The sequence below is a fragment of the Myotis myotis genome, unplaced genomic scaffold (assembly GCF_014108235.1).
Source record: "Myotis myotis isolate mMyoMyo1 unplaced genomic scaffold, mMyoMyo1.p scaffold_m19_p_1, whole genome shotgun sequence".
Classification (NCBI taxonomy): Eukaryota; Metazoa; Chordata; class Mammalia; order Chiroptera; family Vespertilionidae; genus Myotis; species Myotis myotis.
This window is the reverse complement of record NW_023416313.1, coordinates 167790353-167803786: the sequence shown is the minus strand read 5'-3', so window position 1 is coordinate 167803786 and position 13434 is coordinate 167790353. Positions and strand designations below refer to the sequence as shown.

The following is a 13434-nucleotide window of genomic DNA, read 5'->3' as shown; positions in this document are numbered from 1 at the left end:
GGGGGCCAAGGCAGAGGCAGTTATGGGTGACCAGGCCAGCAGGGGAGCAGTTAGGGGCAATCAGGCAGGCAGAGGGGTTAGGGGTGATCAGGCAGGCAGGCAGGCGAGCGGTTAGGAGCCAGCAGTCCCAGATTGCGAGAGGGATGTTGATCTGGCCTAAACTGGCAGTTGGACATCCCCCAAGGGGTTCTGGATTGGAGAGGGTGCAGGCTGGGCTGAGGGGGACCCCCCCCCCCCCGCCGCACTAATTTTGTGCACCGGGTCACTAATCATATATAATAAAAGCCTAATATGCAAATTGACCGAACGACAGAATGACCAGTGGAACGACCAGTCGCTATGACAAGCACTGACCACCAGGGGGCAGATGCTCAATGCAGGAGCTGCCTCAGCCCTCAGGCCCCAGGCCAGCCAAGGTAATGTGAGCGGGGATCCCCCGATTGCCCCACCAGTCACCCCACAGAGGGAGGTGACCGGCGGTGGCGGGGGGCAGGGCCAGCAAGCAGGTGGTGCCATGTTGGCCAAGGAGAATACCGGCGGGTGCCAGCGGAGGCCCCCTGATCACCCCACTGGTCACCCCACAGATGGGCCCTGATTACCAGCCAGGCCTAGGGACCCTACCCATGCATGAATTTCATGCACGGGGCCTCTAGTCTATATATATAAAAGGCTAATATGCAAAGTGTCCCTGGGGGAGTTTAACCAGGAGACTGGGAGTTCTATCGCTTGCTACGATGTGCGCTGACCACTAGGGGGCATCATGGAATGAAGGAAGGCCCCGGCTGGCAGCTGGTGAAGGAAGGCTCCAGGTGGCAGCCAGTGAAGGAAGGCTCCAGGTGGCAGCCAGATGGCCCGGATTGGCCCTGATCACTGGCCAGGCCTAGGGACCCTACCCGTGCATGAATTTCGTGCACCAGGCCTCTAGTAGAAGTGTAAGAGTCCCCATTTTTATTTATTTATTTTTTTAACCCTGCAGTAAGGAAGAGAAATTTCCTTTCTTTATTTATATCTGTTTGCTGGGTGCCACTGTTGCTTCTCTTCAAATATCCTCTAATTTAATGGGCATAAAGCAGATGTCCAAGCATTAACCTAGCGGAATGGACTTGTGATTGGATGTAGTGCCTGCACCCAAGCTTATGAGTACCCCCCACATGTCTGATGAGCTTGGGGGCTGCATTACCTTTACACTTCTAGAGAGGATGGCTCCTCCAAGTCAGGGTGGAGATTACCAAGCAGCAAGTAGTGCCTGGAAGCCCGCAGTGCCTGTGCGGTAGGTGCCTAGCCTGTGGATAAACACAGCACTTCAGTGGGCGTTGCTACCGGTCTTTGTACCATGAGGACACATTCACCCACACACAGAGAAAGTCCCCATTTTTAAAACTTATTTACCAACATTTAGTTGATTAGGTTATTTTATTTTGCCAGACTCATGAATGTGAAGAAGTTCTTCATTGCTTTAATTTGCATGTCCTTGGTTACTAATAATGTTGAATGTTGCCCTGGCTGGGTGGCTCAGTTGGCTGGAGCATCATCCTGTACACCAGAAAGTTACAGGGTCAATTCCTTAATTAGTGCACTTACCTTGGTTGTGGGTTCGATCCCCGATCAGGGTGTGTATGAGAGGCAACCAATCAATGTTTCTCATATTGATGTTTCTCTCTCTCTCCCTTCCCTTCTCTTTAAAAATCAATAATATATCCTTGGGTGAAGATTATAATAATGTATATATATAAAAAGCCAGCAATCGGAACGCTATAATGACCAGAACGACCGCTCGCTATGACACCCACTGTGGCCAGCAAACCAGCCTGATCGGGGGTAGAGCCAGCCAGCCAACCTCCTGCAGCCCCTACCCTCGGCCAGCCCTGCCTCCAGTGGGCCTCCACTACTGCGATTGGCCCATAGTCCCTCCCCCCAGCCAGCTCTGCCCCTGATCAGCACCCCCACTCTGATCAGGGGCAGGGCTGGCCAGCCAACTGCCCATGGCCCCTCCCCCTGGGTGGCCCTGCCCCTGATCGGCTCCCTCACCTTCATTGGGGGCGGGTTGGCCAAGCTCCCATGGCCCCTTCCCCCGACCAGCCCAGCCCAATCAGGCCCCATCGGGGTGGGCTGGCCAGACTCCACCCATGCATGAATTCGTGCACCGGGGCTCTAGTAAAAAGTAATATTAAAAAAAAAAAAAAAAAAGAATTAGTCTAGCTAAGACTTTCTCTAGAATACCTCAGGAAAAAAACTACTGTTTGAGCTAAATTGAGGTTGGCCATTTTTTAGACTGTCTAGTCTTCAATTATTTAATATCTTGGACTCCATGGTATGCTAGGATGGCAGTTGCTTACACTTCTATTTTCTTTTTTAATATATTTTATTGATTTTTTACAGAGAGGAAGGGAGAGGGATAGAGAGTTAGAAACATCCATGAGAGTGAAACATCAATCAGCTGCCTCCTGCACACTCCCTACTGGGGATGTGCCCACAACCAAGGTACATGCCCTTGACCAGATCGAACCTGAGACCCTTGAGTCCGCAGGCTGACGCTCTATCCACTGAGCCAAACCGGTTAGGGCTACCCTTCTATTTTCTATTCCACAAATCTGAGGCCATATTGGGCTGTTAAACAGTTAAGGTAACAACTACTGTATGATCAGCAGGAAAGTAGAACCAACAGAAAATAAGATTCGATATAGTAGGACTCTCTTTACAAACATAGTCAAGGCTCTGAATTTAGTTTAATTTTTTAATGTACAAAACTTTTACCAACTCTTTGTCATTCCACAGAGGCTTTTCAACAGTGTCTTTAAAACCGTATCAGAGGATTCACGTCTGAATTATTAATAATTTCAAGTTAGTAGTTAAGTAGTTGGCAGCCAATTAAGAGTAAGCGCAGAACGTCAGAATAGGGGCTTGTAAGAGTGCCAGATGGTCAAATAAACTGGACTCTGGAAGAGGAAGTTAGGCGGTGCCCACATACTTCAGCATTTTACTTTGGGCTGGCCTTACTTTTTCTTTGTCATTGTGCCATTGTCGGCAGGCATGTTGACCTATGTACAAGTTTATCACATAACTTGAAGTTTCTAGGTCTGTAGTGTTTAATTTTTTTAAGTATATGCATTTTATTAGTAGGCAAACTCCTTTTTAATTTGCCCTCTCTTTTGAGTATGGGCCACATTTTCCTGTTTTTTCTCTTATATCTAGTAATTTTAGATTGTGCAATAGACGTTGTGAATGTAACCTTGAGACTGTGGGTTCTGTTAAAGTAGTTGCTATGAACTGAATGCTTGTATCATCCCCCCAAATTAAGTATCGTCCCCCCAGAATTAACCCCCAATGTGATGGTGTTTGGAGATGGGGCCTTTGGAAGGTAATTATGATTTGATGAGGTCATGAAGGTATGGCCCTTATAAGACACGAGAGAACTTGCTCTCTCTGTTCACCACGTGAGGACACAAGTGAAAGGACAGCTGTTTGCAACCCAGGTAGAGCGCACTCACCAGACACTAACCCTGCTGGCACCTTGATCTTGAATTCCAGTCTCTAGAACTGTGAAAAAAATTAAATTTGGTTGTTTATGTCACCCAATCGTATGGTATTTGTTATGGCAGTCTGAATAGAATAAGACAGTTGATTAACTTGACTGTACTCAAATTCTAAACTCTGTCTCCTTCAGAGAGCAGCAAAAATATCTGCTCAGTTGTTTTATTCTTTAAAAAAATATATTTTTATTGATTTTAGAGAGGGAGAGAGGGATAGAAACATCAATGATGAGAATCATTGATCGACTACCTCCTGCACACCCCCTACTGGGGATTGAGTCCGCAACCAGGGCATGTGCCCTGACCAGGAATCAAACTGTGACATTCTGGTTCATAGGTTGATGCTCAACCATTGAGCCATATCAGCTGTGCAGTTGTTTTATTCTAACTAGTGGCCTGATGCACAAAATTTGTGCGGGGGCTGGGGGGGGGTGTCCCTTAGCCCAGCCTGTACCCTCTCCAATCTGAGACCCTTCAGGGGATGTCCTAAACCGGCAGACATCCCTCTCACAACCTGGGATCACTGGCTCTTAACCGCTCGCCTGCCTGCCAGCCAGATCACCCCCAACTGCCCTCCTCTGCCGGCCCAATTGCCCACAACTGCCCTTCCCTGCCGGCCCGATCGCCCACAACTGCCCTCCCCTTGCCGTGACCGGCCTCCGTGTGAGGCAGTGGAGACTCCGGGACCGGCCTCCTCCACGCCGCCATATTGTGGCGGCGTCACACGAGGGTGTGATGACCACCTGGGCTTTTATTAGTTTAGATTGGCTTGGAGTCTGCCATATATATATATATAAAATGAGTCAGCCAGAGATTTGAGCAGTTAATATGAAGCATTTAGGGTTCCCTTTCTGTGACTATTTTGCAGGATTTTTTCCCCACCACATTGCAGCTGTTGTTGCCATCTTGAGTTTGGTATTCTGGTTCTTCAAGCCAATAAAACTGGGATTTCTGTTGGAGTTTTAGCTGTTCAGTAGATGTGAGTGGGTCCTGTCTTCATACAGAAAAACTTAAAATAATGGGAAACTCACTTTGTGCTGTTACTTTTTTTCACATACAGACCCCATCTAATTACTGCCTTCTTTTGGTTGCTCTGAGTGCCACTAAGTAGTCATTTTAAAAATTTTATGTTGTCCAGAGTTTATGGTTGTCAGTGGGAAGGTTAGTCCCATAGAACCTTCATATGTGGGTGCGCCTTTCTAATGTTAATACAGAGTCATAGAGTGTATTTAGTTGTAAAAATATATTTCCACATGTTACTTTGAAGTAGAATTTTAAAGCAATTTTTTATCTCCCCCCCACCCCCAGTTTTTTCCATCAGCATTTAGGCACGAAAGGTGTGCTGGTATTGATTTGTTTGGAGAGTAGGATGTTATTAGAGGGTTATTTATAATGTATGTGTGCCTATTCCTAGTAGACAGGAAGAATTTATAATATATGAAATTTTGAGGCATTGTTGGGAATTTAATTATGTGCTGCCAGGTGTTGTGCTAAAACATCTTGCATGGATTATTTTATTTAATCTTCAGAGCAACATTTGTAGTTAGGTATTATTATTCTAGTTTACAGATAAACACATTTCAGAAATTTGCTTAAGGTTGCATAGATACTGAACAACAGAGCTAGAATTCTAACTTGGGTTAATCTGACTCCAGCATCTCTTTAACTACTGAAGTTGACTAAGTTTTCTCTCTTGTGCTAACATTTTGTGATTATAATTAGTTTTACTAGAACATTAAAGTTTAGAAATTTTCAGATTTGTGTTTGTAGTGTGCCATCTGTTGGTAAAATTCAGTAATGCAGCCTAGCCAAAGGAGGAGTATAAATTTAGGAATTTATATGTGTATATATAATTCAGGGTACATTTAATTGGGTAATGATAGAGCACAAAACTCAGAAAATCAAAAATTGCAGAAACCTATCATTGAGAAGGATTTACAACTCTTAGCTGGGGTATGTTGACTTATCAGGTACCTGAAGCCAATACTAATGTAACAAATGAAGGCTGTAAATAACAAGAATGTTGTGTGTAGGGAGAATATACTTATAGTTGGCAGTTACACAAACAAAATGAGAGGCTGTAGTTTTTGAAATAAAATTAATGAATAGTTAAGGATTAGGGAAAGCTGTAGGAGATAATCTTGAAACATGGTAATAAACTTGGTTAAAATTTGTGAGCATTGGAGTGACATGACTTAAGTGACTTTAGCAAAGTGACATCTAAAGTTTTGGTTGGATTTTTCAATTAAAACTACTATGGGAGGTTTGAGATTGTAAAAAAGATAGTACTGACTGTTTAAAACAAGAATGATAAAATGAAACTTGTGAACAAGATTTGATCTAGGTTTGAAATACAACAACATCCGTGTTTTGAGCAGTTTTATATTTTATCATAAAATACTGATAAAAATGAGTACTAAAAGTGAGTACAGCATCTTGGATTGGGAAAGACTTATTTCTGGAAAAAAGCTAGTTGTACATACTCAAACACTAGATTTTTTGCTCAGTGATTGTTGTGGTTTTACAGTTACATCCATTAGGCTTATTTAAATACTTTTTCTATTGAAAGTCTTGCAGGAAAGATAACTTTGTTAATGTACACCCAAATGAGAAAAGCAGCTCTTAATACAAGGATTTATTGGGATTGTAGAATTGGGTAGAAGGGAATTAGTGCCCGAGAAACAGCACAGGCGAAGAATCTGAAGGACTTGGCAAATGCTTGTTGGATTGAATTGACTCAGTGGTAATGGGAAAGACCCATGCTTTTAAAGGATATAGAGCATGGGTTGACTGACTATGCCATGTCTGGCCACAGCCTTGAGCTAAAAATGGGTCTTACTTTTTTTAAGGTTTAAAAAACAGAACAAAGAAAATGTAACAGGGACTGTATATGGTCCAGAAACCCTATTACCTTCTGACCCTTTATAGAAAAAGTTTGCTGATTCCCCCTTTAGAGGATGGCCATACTTTTCTTAAGAAGTGGGGATATTGAAGGTGAATCAGTTTAAGGGGAAAGGTGTTCATTTGAGCCCCAATAAGTTGCACATATTGTTGGAAATAACTGTAGAGTTGAATTTGAAGGTAAGATGAGAAACCAGGATGATCTTAATAATCAATGTGTAGTGTTTATTTTTTATAAGGCATTGTGTTAAACAAAAGAACTTGAAAACAACCTATTGTATTCATTTCTCTTTTATTTTTTTACTTGAATTTATTGTGGGGGGAGTACTGGTTAAAAAAATTAAACAGGTTTCTAGTGCAAAATCTATAACACATCATCTGTTCACCACCCCAAGTCATGTATTCATTTCTTACTAGTCCATGCCCTCATTGCCCCTCCCCAAAAGACTGTGGTGGCTCTAGTTTACTTTTACTTGTCTCTCTACCAGATTAATTGTCTTAAAGAGAATTCTGATCATTTATGTTAAATGCTACTTGGGTTTTATTTTTCTTCCATATATAACTCTCTTAAATAAAAATGTAAATGAAAATATTTTCATTTGCATTTAGTAGGAAGGCATAGCTATGAAAAGTATATACCTGTAATTCATTTTTATGAATTTTTCAATTAACAAATATCCACAGTTTTTCAAACTGGCATTTAGATTTAACTGCAATAGAGCAGTCATTTTGAAATCTGTTGGTCTAATTCCTCCACCCCTATCTTCACCCTGATTTGATTAACCATAGAGTTGCTTCGGGCAGGCCATTGATGAAGAACCAAATAGGAGAAAGAAATGGAGAAAAACTAATACTGGTTAGCAGTAGTTAGTAATTAGCAATACCTTTTAGGAGAGTTAGTTAACCTCTCTGTTCTTTTTGTGTTTTTCCAAATTCAGAACATTTTTTAAATACTTTTTTAAAAATTGATTTCAGAGAGGAAGGGAGAGGGAGAGAGAGATAGAAACATCAATGATGAGAGAGTATCATTGATTGGCTACCTCCTGGATACCCCCTACTGGGGATCAAGCCCACAACCCAAGCATGTGCCCTTGACCGGAATCGAACCTGGGACCTTCCAGGCCACAGTCCAATGCTCTATCCACTGAGCCAAACCAGCTAGAGTCAAATTCAAAACATTTTTTAAAAAAATATATTTTATTGATTTTTTACAGAGAGGAAGGGAGAGGGATAGAGAGTTAGAAACATCGATGAGAGAGAAGCATCGACCAGTTGCCTCCTGCACACTCCCTACTGGGGATGTGCCTGCAACCAAGGTACATGCCCTTGACCGGAATCAAACCCGGGACCGCTCAGTCCGCAGGCCGACGCTCTGTCTACTGAGCCAAGCCAGTCAGGGCCAAATTCAGAACATTTTTATACAGAATGATCACATAAAAATTTCTCTTTTGGAAATCATTAATCTATTTCTACTTATAGATTTTATAAAAAATGTAAGAAAGGTGGCTTATTTAAAGCTTATGAAGTGATTTTGAAATGCATATCTAAATTTCTCTTAAAATGTCAGTAAAGGCTTTGGAGCCAGGGCAAACTATTAGCTTTGTGACTTTGGGCAATTCCCTAACTTACACATCTAACTACTAAGTCTTTGCATCTGTAATGTGGGAATACTAATTGTACCCAACTTATAAGATTATTGTGAATATAGAATAAGTTGGTGCATGTAAAATATTTAGAACAGTGCCTGGCAAATACGCTGTATCTGCTAATTAAAGTTATCTCTTGTTATATGCACTTTGGACAAAGGTTTACAAGAGATACAATGCTAACTATCTTTTTTAAACATTTTTATTTATTGATTTTGGAGACAGAGGGAGAGAAGGAGGAATGGAGGGGGGAGAGAGAGACAGTGAGAGCAAGAAACATTGATTTGTTCCACCTACTTATGCATCCATTGGTTGCTTCTTGTATGTGCCCTGACTGGCGATGGAACCTGAAACCTTGGTGTGTCCACACAATGCTCCAACCAACACCCATCCAGGGCTCAGCTATGTTTCTTTTTTTATTATTTTTTAATTTTTTAAATGTATTTCTATTGATTTCAGAGAGGGAAAGAGAGAGAGAAATATCAATGATGAGAGAGAATCATTGATTGGCTGCCTCCTGCACGCCGCCCACCGGGGATCGAGCTCACAACCCTGAGCATGTGCCCTTGACCGGAATCCAACCCAGGACCCCTTGGTCCGCAGGCCGACGCTCTATCCACTGAGCCAAAGCAGCTAGGGCTCAGCTGTGTTTCTTAATCTTTACCTGAGATATGTTTATATTGATTTTAGAGAGAAAGGAAAGGAGAGGAGAGAGAGAGATCGCTGTGAGGGAGAAATACCGATCAGTTGCCTCCAGTATGTGCTCCAGTTGGGGATTGAACTCACAACCTAGATATGTTCCCTGACTGGAAATTGAACCCACAATCTTTTGGTGTATGGGATGATGCTCCAACCAGCTGAGCCACCTGGCAGTACTCAACTATGTTTTTAGGCAACACTTTTTATGACGTGGGTAAATTATATGTGGGTTGTGAAACTAAATATCTAGTAATAGGGAAGTCATAGCTTTGAGTTTTCCTGTGTATGTGGTGGCTCCTGTAATTGGGCATATCCCTTGTGGGGGCCTTGGAAGCTATGTCTATGAGGTTGTATTGAGGAATATTGGCTTTTGAAGGGCATGAGGTAAGGCAGATCCTGTATCTTCTCAGTGTGTATCTTGTCACCTTGTACTTGAGCTCTCTGCTGCATGGTTGATCCCAGGACTTCTTTGTTAGCAACCTGTGACCCCCCCCCCCCATCTGTTTTTCTAAGATGCTGGTGCCAAGTGTGGCTTATGGTATTATGGATTCTTTTAGTAATGTAAATCACACTGGACTTGATTCTAATTTAGATGTGCTGTCATCAGGAAGTATGTAGTTTGTAATAAATATTTAGCAAACTGAAAAACAAATAGTATGGAATTATTTCTTTTCATGTATTTGTAATTACATTCTTTCCTTATAATATTATTGGGTTAATTTATAAACCATCTTTTAAAACTTTTTGTTTTAGTCCCAGAAATCCTGGATAGAAAGCACTTTGACCAAGAGGGAATGTGTATATATTATACCAAGTTCCAAAGACCCTCACAGGTAAGAACACCTTTGTTTCTTCTGGACTCTTCTAGGAATTTAGATGTAAATTGTATTGCTAATTTACATATTAAAAGCCATAACAATTCATAGAGATGGGGTTTAGATATCCATAGTTCAGTATGCCAGTTCTAAAATAAAACACTATTATTCTTTCATTGAGAGAAAATTATGATACTGCTTTATTTAAAAAATAGATTGTATTATCCTTAATTTATTTCCTATAATATTGTTAATATCATTTTCATTTTCATAATAAAAGTACTCATTAGATGTTAAAGGAATCTCAAGCTGTTATTAAGTAAGTATCCTGGGCTGTAGCAATTCACAGAAGACATAATTTAAACACAACTGGTCATTTCTTTTTACACTAATTGATTTTAAAATTAAATTTTTAAATATGTATTTTTGTTGATTTCAGAGAGGAAGGGAGAGGGAGAGAGAGAAACATCAAGATGAGAGAGAATCGTTGACCGGTTGCCTTGCCTCCTGCACACTCTACACTGGGGAAGGAGCCCTCAACCTGAGCATATGCCCTGACCAGTAATTGAACTGCGACCTCCTGGTTCATAGGTCGATGCTCAATCACTGAGCCATGCTGGTTGGGCTTAAAATTAATTTTATATGAATAGGTTAACAAATGGATTTACAAAAGTACCAAAAGTTACACTAGTAAGTGAAAGCCTCCTTTAAGTTCCCCTTCTTTAAGGAAACCATTATTGCCTATTTCTTGGAATACCTTCCAGAAATACTGTATTTGCATGTCCACGTAGATATTTCTCTACTTCTCCCTCTCTACTTTAAATACATACTGTTTAGTTCATTGTGTTTATCTTGATGATAACCACTTTGTTCTAATTTGTTCCATCCTTTTAAATTATATGTCTGTATCATAATTTGTTTTAGTAGTCCTGAATTGATGGACATTTTAGCTGCTCTGTTTTTCTTTTTGCTGTTAGGCAAAAAAAGCTGTGATAAATAAACCTTGTCCATTAATCATTTTACATGTGTTACAGATATTTTTTAGCGTATACTTTTAGTACTGGAATTAGATTTTGAGAACAAGTCTACATTTTTTATTTTGATGAGTACTGGCAACTTGCCCTTCGTAGAGATTATATCAGTTTACTAGTATACACCCCCCAGGAGATATTACTACTATATTCTGTATTCTCATGAAAATATTATCTAAAAGGTTTTTAAAAATATTTTTTTCTAATCAAATGTCTTTTCATATGTATGTTTTTAGTGTGAATTATATGTTCATATATTTTCCTTTTTTTATATTGATTTGATGAAGCTCTATGTATTAGGGAAACTAACCTTTTGGTCTGCAAATATTTTTCTCAATTTGTTTTCAGACTATTAGTGGCACATTTTTGTCATGTAGAAATGTTGTATTTTTACATAATTAAATCTATCAGTTTTTTCTCCTATAGTTTCTGGATTTTATGTTATACCTACTTGTATTTAAAAATATGAAAACCATGTGAGCTTAAAAAAGTAGTTACTTGAATGTGTAAATAAAGTATAAAAATGACCTATGATATCAACTGAAAAATAAACCATATAATTTTTCTTTGTTTTATACTTCTATATAGATTTTATATAGGTTTGTTTAAACTATAAAAACTTTTCCCCTTTAAGTAATAAATTTACCTTGTTTATAGATGCCTTCCAGGATGTCAAATTTGTCAGCAACTTGTCAGGTAAGTTTAATAACATAACTCTATTGCACACATTTTAAAAAATAAAACTAATCTATTAGAAACATCAGAAAACAGTGGGATACAACTAATAGGCTATATATTTGAGAGTTACTTTACTGAGACCTGGGAGGTGAAAGATCAGGTAAGGTTGCTTGAAACTCAAGTGAAGCTACCTGAGCAGAGTTCTAAAGTTAATTGTGAATTAGTTGTGTAAAGATGGATGGGAAGTGATTTTAGGCAGAGAGAACAGGATATGGGAATACTTGACAGTGGAAGAGATTATGGTTCTGTCACAAAACTTGAGAATGTAAGATGGATGTTGGAGAGATCTGAGTCTGGAAAAATGCGTAGGGACCAAATCATTTAAGCTCTTTGTGTATATGCCACATGGTTTTGATTTCATGTTAAAAGGATATTGTATAGGGAAGTAACAGGCTTCTTTTTCTCTTTTTTTCTTTCTTTTTCATTTCTTTTTTTCTTTCAATGCAGTGGAGATTGAGTTGGGAGAAAAAAATAGTTTGGAAAGCTTTGGAGTAATTCTGGCAATTCCAAAATAGAGGCTGAATTAAGATAGTAGCTATGATGATGAAGAGAAAGACATATTTGAAAGGATAAATGAGATAAACTCAATATGATTTAGTGGATGGGTGGAGAAAGGAGGATTTGAGATGGTCCTTAAATTTCTTATTTAGGCAACTAAGTAAATAGTATGCTCATTAAGATCTGATGAAAGAACATAAGAGGATGACAAATAGGTCTCTGGTTGGTAGGTTAGGAACAAATGTGCATAGAATGAGTTCATTTTAGATATACTGAGATTTACCATCTCTGGTCTTATTCATTTGTTCCTCTAGATTGGAAATTATATCTAGTGTTTTTCCATTCAAGCTAAAGAATTTCCTTTAGCCTTTGGTTTAATGTAGATATATTGGAGATGAATTTTTTCGGCTTGGTTTATCAGAAAATGTTAATTTTACTCTCAGACTTAAAGGATATTTTCACTAGATACTGAATTCTGAGTGGACAGTTCTGTCATTCTGGCACTTTAAAGGTATTATACTATATTCTGGCTCTTGTTAGTGGTGAAAAGTTAGCTATTATTAATATAGCTGTTCTTCTGTATGTAATGGGTCTTTTTTTTCCTTCAGCTACTTTAAAGTGTTGTGTGTTTTTTTCTTCTGTACTTTTGGTTTTCAGAGCCAGCTCTGCAGTGTGCCTGAGAGTGGTTCTTTGTACTTACTTTGCTTGTGTAAATATTTGAAAGTTCATATTTTCCACCAAATTGGGAAGTTTTCAGCCATTGTTTCTTAAAATATTTTTCTGTCTCATTCTGTTTTCTCTTCATTTTGGGACTATAGTTATACCCATGTTAGATTGCTTGATGTTTTCCACAGATCACTGGTGCCATTTTTTAAAATCAAAACTTTTTTACATTTATTAAATTTATATTGATCTTTCTTTAGGTTCACTAAATCTCATATTCCCAACTTTCAAAATGTTGTTTTGCCCATCCATTGAACTTTTTATTTCATGGAATATTTTTTTAAAAAAATTTTCATACATTATATTTTTTAGTTCTAGAATTTCCACTTCATTATTTGCATGTATCTTTCCAATTTTCCTAACACCACTTATTTATTATTTTAGGCAGTAATAGTTTAACAATATCACAATATTATTTAATAAGCCATTGTTGCATTAAGTCACTTGTAAAGGGTAATTTTTATATTTTTGTTACATTCTGATCTTTATTTATTTGCTATAACATAACTACTTGTGTAAATAATAGAATATCAGATGTGTAGTAAATACCTTTCATTGTGTGTACACAATAATCAATATGAAAAAACTATCAAATTTTTTGAGAAAGAAAGTACATACAGATGTTTCCTTTGAAAATGTTAAACCTGGGAATTTTTGTATATATTATCATCAATATAAAGATACAGAGTTAATATAGATGGTGGCATATTGATTTTAGTGTTTAATACTAATAACTAATTTATTTTTTCTGCTAATTTGGTGTTGATTATATAATTTCAGAATTTTAAGCAAAAAGTTCACCTACCATAAATACCCATTTCCCAGAAGGATGGCATTTAAACTCCCTAGCCAA

General features: G+C 38.8%; 1 protein-coding gene across 10 annotated transcripts in view; it reads left to right on the top strand.

Annotated features, from left to right (window-relative positions):
- Nucleotides 1-13434, top strand: part of TRPM7 (transient receptor potential cation channel subfamily M member 7) — a 121568-nt gene that overhangs the window by 9855 nt on the left and 98279 nt on the right. For all 10 annotated transcript variants that reach the window (XM_036301341.1, XM_036301331.1, XM_036301308.1 and 7 more), the window contains exons 2-3: nucleotides 9530-9609; nucleotides 11280-11318. In XM_036301341.1, coding sequence (XP_036157234.1) covers nucleotides 9530-9609; nucleotides 11280-11318 — 119 coding nt within the window. The remainder of the gene's footprint in view (nucleotides 1-9529; nucleotides 9610-11279; nucleotides 11319-13434) is intronic.